At 33.0% G+C, this 6,898-nt stretch overlaps 1 protein-coding gene across 1 annotated transcript; it reads right to left on the minus strand.

The window, feature by feature from the left end:
- Positions 1 to 1,875: 1,875 nt before the first annotated feature.
- Positions 1,876 to 5,655, minus strand: LOC126678953 (uncharacterized). Its single transcript, XM_050373877.2, has 3 exons — positions 4,651 to 5,655; positions 3,946 to 4,135; positions 1,876 to 2,723 (listed from the first exon to the last, which is right to left on the minus strand). Exons 1-3 carry the CDS (start codon positions 5,383 to 5,385, stop codon positions 2,203 to 2,205), a joined length of 1,446 nt encoding a protein of 481 aa, XP_050229834.1. The 5' UTR covers positions 5,386 to 5,655; the 3' UTR covers positions 1,876 to 2,202.
- Positions 5,656 to 6,898: the final 1,243 nt, after the last annotated feature.

Consider the following 6,898-nt stretch of genomic DNA (forward strand, 5'->3'; position numbering starts at 1 on the left):
ACCTCTTTTTGTAATAAGTTCAATTTGGACTTAAATGGAGAAGGTGGAGCACAACAGTAATCACAGTTTATTGGAGAATTCAAGTCAAGGTGGAGATTGTTGGAATATGCCTAGAATTCTAATTCCTATTTGTATTAAGACTCTATTAATGAAGTGTTTTGGAGAATGATAACTTTGTTATCATTGGCTAACTAGGAAGTATAAATCCAATTAGGATTAATACTCCTAATGCCATATAGATTATTTACTCACTATATATAGCCTACCTTATTCACCTTTTAAAAAAACACCAAAAACCGAACACACAGTGTAGACATTGATGTGAATAAGGGGAAAGGGGGGGTGTGTGATGTGAGGAATATAAGTTAATTCTTACCCTTTTGGGTACTTGTAGAGAGAAACACTTTGTGGGTTTTTCTTCTAAGGGCATATTTACTAGAGATGTTCTTTATTTGGTGATTCTCCACCAATTTTGTACTCCTTTTGATGATTAGTGGGGCTCGAATCTTTCGCCCGTGGATGTACGCTTTAAAGCAGAATCACGTAAATCTCTTGTGTTATTTATTATTTTGCTATATTGTTATTTGTTGATCAAATCCATTATTAAATACCTACCGAATGGTTTCGATTCCGCTGCGCGTACCAATCCGGTCAAGAACCGGTCACGACAATTGGTACCAAAGATTCAACAATCGGTATCAATGTTACAACACAATCCCTTTTGAATAGTTGGATCATCTCGAGTGTTGATGATTGTCACTTGGAGATTGGATTATGAGTCTAGAGATGAGAATGGGGATATTATTAGGGAGCTTTATTCTCATGTCCTGCATTTTGAGTTTATAATTCAAGAGATTGACTTTGAAAAAGGAGAATTTAGAAAATGACTCTTTATTTTTGGGACTTTACTCTTATTTCTTTGTTGATGTATCGAACGAATCAAGATTTAAGTCCAATCACATTTACTTTGCTGAAAACTTTCAACAAACTTTTTCGTATAGTAGTGGAGGGAGTGTTAGTGTTTATAGCATGATCGATGGATCATATGAGCCGTTTTTTAATGAGGAAGGCTCTGGTTATCGTTGTTCTAGTCAGTGGATCGAACGAAGACCCTGACCCTTAGTGACGGTTGCGATGTGAGACACTGCAAAATCAACTTATGTATGAAATATATAAAAAAAGTGGAGTCTCTGAGTATTTCTATTGGCTGAATACATAGTTTGACCCCTGAACTTGTACCCTTTTACCCATCTAACCCCCAAACTTAACGTCTCACCTGTCGAACCCCTGAACTTGTTAAATAACCCGATTTGACCCCCGAACTTGATAAATTCGTAAACATTAAACCCCTCCGTACACAATTTCTTCTAGAATGTTTCAAGTGACAGGTGGACACGAAGGGTTCAATATTTACATATTTATCAAGTTCAGGGGTCAAATCGGATTATTTAACAAGTTCAGAGGTTCGATAGATGAGACGTTAAGTTTAGAGGTTAGATGGGTAAAAAGGTACAAGTTCAGGGGTCAAACTATATATTAAGCCTATTTCTATTGATTGGAAAATCCCAACTCTTAGTGATGGGTACCTAACCCATAAGTAAACTAATTGCCATAAATTTAATTCCATTATACATTCACCAACATTATGCAACACCACCAACAAAAAAACTTGGTACTAATATTTAATCACCTGTGCAATTCTGCTTTTAACAATTTTCACAGAGGTCAGATATTAAATGCCCTGCAGGTAGGATTGGGGTTTAAACCAAAATCACCAAACAATAAAATGAACAAAAGTAATATTGATTTATCCAAAATATAAAAACTTATAATCACTTTCAAAAAAAAAAAAAACTTATAATCAAACATGTAAAATTACACATATACATGCTTATATATATTAATTAAGAACAAGAAATTGTACATCCTTATGTGTCATACATCATTCATACAACTTCCCCACCATAATAAAATATTAATGTCTCGAGTTCGAATCCAATATCGTAAACGACTCGATACTACCATAATCATTCTAATTAGCCTAATTCTTCATCGTAGATGTTAGATTATACTCCTCTAATTAACATTTTTAACTTAGAAACAAAAATTTAAACAAAAATTTAAACAAAATTTTATTGGAACTTAACAGCAGAGCTAAGATCTTCAAGAAGCAAAATTTCTTTTAGATCAAAGTGAAGCTAATTAAGCTAAGCTAACTAGTTCTTGAGATAATTCTTCGACTAATAATTCAAGAATACCAAGTTCAATCTCTAATGCTGCTTTACTTACTTGTTCTTGATATTTTTTCCATGCATCTAATTCTTTCTTGAAATCTTCTTCTACCATCATATCAATGGTGTTTGATTCAACTTCTTTCCATGATTCAAATCTCTTGCATACCCTTTTCGCTGTTGTTTCCCTCTCGCCGAAGTAATTCTGCTCACGCTCTTCTTCATTTATGAGATCAGACACCAGTCTTTTCATGTCTTTCGGAATTTTTCGTAGATGACAGAAGCTTGATTTACTCATCAGTTCTTCAATCACTAATGTTTCAGTGTCCTGTTCTCCGTCAGATAAATCTGTCTCGTCATTGTCGTCTCCGTAATCTGGCTCTTCTTCCAACTCGTGTTCTTGCTCTAGCATTCTTTTCTCGAGTTCGACAGGATCTAACCCGGCTAATTTTTCGAATCTACGTAGCTTTTGCAACAGCTGTAACTTTGCTCCTGAAAATACAGAACAGAACAAAAATATTAATACTTTCAATTCATAATTCTTGAAAACATATTCATCGAAAATAGATCACAATCATCGATTTGAATAAATTAATATCACAAAAATGACAGCACGAAAACAAGAAAACGGGAAAAATAAAGCGAAACTACTAACATTTTTAGGTTTCAATTTAGGTTACATTTTTATAATTTAAAGATTCTGAAACATTAGTCAAAAGAAGTTTCCGTGCAACTTAAATTATATTCCGATAGAGCATAAAAGGATTCTTTTCACTATCCAATTTCTAACACACATAACAAGTACAATTACATTACTGAAAATCAAAGTTTGTCTGCAATTTTCAATTGGATTAGACACTGAATTTATGATCCGATAAGTTAGGCAGATATCAAAATCAAACAGCAGAACAAAGAATAAAGAAGAAATGCCAAACTAACTTAAGATCAAGCTTTACATTTTTAGGTTCTGAAACATTGGGGTCCAATTACTGTCAAAGTTAATAATTTCAGGTTATGAAGGAAAAAAAAATTATGTCAAGAATAAGTACCGGAACAGACTTAAATATGCATATATGATTGTACAGCAGCTTTGTTAATGCAATTCAAAGATCAATATTGTTAAAAGTGATCAGCTCATAACTGAAATGGGTTCCACCAAAACAGATAAATATCAAAATCCTGATCAGATCATCAAACAATTTTCATTCTTACGAAACCGCTCCTCCTAACGATGAAAAGAAGTGGGTCATGTAAGAAGATATCGAGTTATAAATTTGCAGATATAGACAGCTAATTCTAGCAGACAAAATGAGGGACACACATCAACAAGAAACTTAAGCTCTCCACTCTATGTTTCAGTGTTTGGTTTCGTTTTCTCATTTCCGAAAACACTTACGAAAATCGAAAAGTCTGTATTTTAACAATTTCTTGTAAAAAACATCATTTCTCTGTTTTCCATTTCGGTATTTCCCGTTTAATATTTGCGTTTCTGTTTCCGTGCTACATAGCTTTCGTTCAAACCCCACTTAGATGTAATATGATGATGACCCTTCATTAACAGATGTTTAAAGAACTGCAGTGTTTATTGGTAGTAGTACTAGACAGAATAGTTGCAGTGATAACGACTATACAACCAACATTACACATATAATGGTACTTTGTACAAATTATCATTTTGATATAAGCAAATTGAAAATTAATTGATTGAACTTACTTTGTACAAATGCATAGCTGCATTCCAGATCGAAACCGTCGTCCTCACTATGATCGTAATGACCATCGTCATCATCTTCAAACGGCGGGTCCAATACCGAAACAGGACTACATTGTTCTTTATCTTCCTCTTCTTCATTATTTTCTTGGAATTTTTCTAAGCTTTCTACCTCATTATTATTCTCTTTCACCTAATCAAGATTATTCACAATACAATATAGCATTGATTAGGACAATTATCTTCAACTAACTTATAAAACCACACCTAATCAAATTTAATCAAAATACAACAACATTGATTAAGACAATTATTTTTAACAACTTATAAAATTAAAAACATTTAACTTGTTGAGTGTATTTTTCTTGACTTTTCAATTAATTTAGCAATTTTACTATATGGGATGTCGGAGTTTTGGTTGATGTGATTCAACAGAAAAAACAAGATACTTATTTGTCTTTTCTTTAAAATTATTTTTCTTCACAATTTAGTCTTTAAAAGATTTGCATGGCAGACTCATGATAAAGACAAACAACAATAAATCTAACAAAATGACATATTTAACATAGTTAATCAACAAAACTCATGTAATTCCAAGGGTTATATCCGTCATTTAACGGTCAAATTCAGGCCAAAAACTGCTGAAAATTTGACCATAACAACTGCCGACAGTTCAGTAAACTGAGTCACGAGTTCATCTACACATACCTCTGTTTTATGGCGGCAAGGGGAGGTGGCCGGAGACAAGAAAACAGGAGTCCGGTGACCGGAGGAGGATGAACTTGATCTTTTAAGAACAAAATGAAAAGGGCTATCATTACTAACAAATTCCATTTCTTGAGACAATTGGCCACTGCTTGAAGTCTCCAAATCCAAATCCCAAGAATTATTTTCTTCATTACAATTACTTTCAGACCAAACACCACTGCTCATTTCTTCTTCATTATTACGTTTTCTTGAATCCCTAAACTTTAAAACATCCTTAACAGAAGTTCTACTGAGTTGCTCCTTCTTCGGACTGGTTTTCTTAAGCCGGTTCAATAAAGAACCAAACAAACCAAACCCACTATTACTCTTCGGTTTTTGACAGGCCGACGATTGTTTCTGGATCCTAAGAGCAGCGTCAAGAAGAAGACCGGCGGTTTTAGCCGGGATGTGAAGGAAGATAGCGTTGGTGGTTTTACGAGGGCTTTTAACGGGCGATTGTAGCTCAAAAAGAGGCGATTTTTTAAGGTCGGGTGAGTTGATAACAGAGAAAAAACAAGCATTTTTGCAGAAATTTTGAGGAATGGGTTTTCTTTTCTTGATTTGTAGTAAGTTTTGTTGGGTTCTTGATTTGAGTTTCTTGAATTGGCAACGTCTGTCAGCAATGTAGTTCTTGAGCAAGAAAGGTTCTTGATCTTCTTTTAGAAGCTCATGTAGAGGCTTTTGAGCCATCATCATAATTACTACAGAAGTTTGTTATTAATACGATGAGTTTGCTTTTTTTTTGGTTTAGTTCAGGTGTTGGGTGTGAAATTCTGGACCATGAAAAGGGAGTTGAAGAGGTTTCAACTTTGAACTGAAAATGAAAATGAAAATTGAGTTTTTTTGAAGAGGTTTTTTAAATTCTGAAAAAGAACACAAATATTAATGGGTAGAGAGAGAAGTAAAGATGAGGAGAAAGAGAGAAAAAAGGAGAGTTGGGGATTCAAATCTGGAGTTTAGTATAACGAGGCAAGGTGGTGATAAATAAATACATATTCTATACACACAACAAAACAAATTTGGAATTAAAAATAAATGGCTGCAATTTGTATGAAAAAAAAAAAAAAACAAAAACAAAACAAAAGCAAAGTTACAACTTTTCTTCTTTTTATTTTTCATCAAAAAAGATTAGGAATAACACATTTTTAGGTTTTTATATTATACCGTCTTTTATTATCTGGTCCTAAAATTAAAATTATCTTCTTTTGGTCTTTCAAATTAGCAAAAATACATTTTTACGTTTCTGAATAATAAAAACGATACCATTTAGAATGAAAATCTGCATTTTCAAATAGAAATAAATAACATCGTTTTTGTCATTCAGTAACTTTTTGCTAATTTAAAAAACCAGAAAAAAATAAAATTTAGTTTCAGTACTAAATAATCAAAAATGGTATAGTTTAGGAATTTAAAATGGAGTTTATTTTTATTGCATACGAATGAAACGTAAGTTAAATTTAATAACCATTAAGCAAGAGCATGAGCACACTAGTTATTATTTAAAAAAAACATTAATAAATAAATATTTTCATGTTAACACAGCAAAAGAAAACGAACAATTACAAAATATTTTACGTGATTCGGTTAATTTGATCTATATTCATGGATAGAGAGAAAAATTATTCTATATGTTTGTATTGAGTTTACAATAGCATTATCAATAGTATTAATACTGAAACCTTTTATATATAAGTTCAGCTCTAATCCATAATGAATTAATCTTCTAATCCCAATAGAAAATCTAGTGCCGAAAATATTAAATCTCGCACTACGACCAGATCGGACCACTAGATAAAAAAAAGTTGAAGATCTAGTTTCCTCTCAGGTGGATTAAGGGTGTCAATCGGACCTCGAACCATATCTCAGGAAATAACCGGTTGGTGATCAGGTTACTCTAAAAAATGTAGGAAACTGCATTTGGCAATGAGCCATACTCAACAATCTCCACCTTGGCGAATACATCCAACCATATCAATCTTGAAACCTCCAACAAATCACAAAAGACCACCAAACTGCATAACAAAATAAACTCTCTACCTTAACTTATAATTACTACAAGTCAAAGTTAACTGAGACTAACTCTCTCTACTGTCCATACCCTTTAAGGGGCTCATGCAATGCGGACATCAACCAAGTCCAAGCTGAGCTTGAACTTTTCAATAGACAACGACTTTGTTAACATATCAGCTAGATTAACTATAGTGGTTAT

This window comes from Mercurialis annua, linkage group LG4, assembly GCF_937616625.2.
Source record: "Mercurialis annua linkage group LG4, ddMerAnnu1.2, whole genome shotgun sequence".
In the NCBI taxonomy this organism is placed as follows: Eukaryota; Viridiplantae; Streptophyta; class Magnoliopsida; order Malpighiales; family Euphorbiaceae; genus Mercurialis; species Mercurialis annua.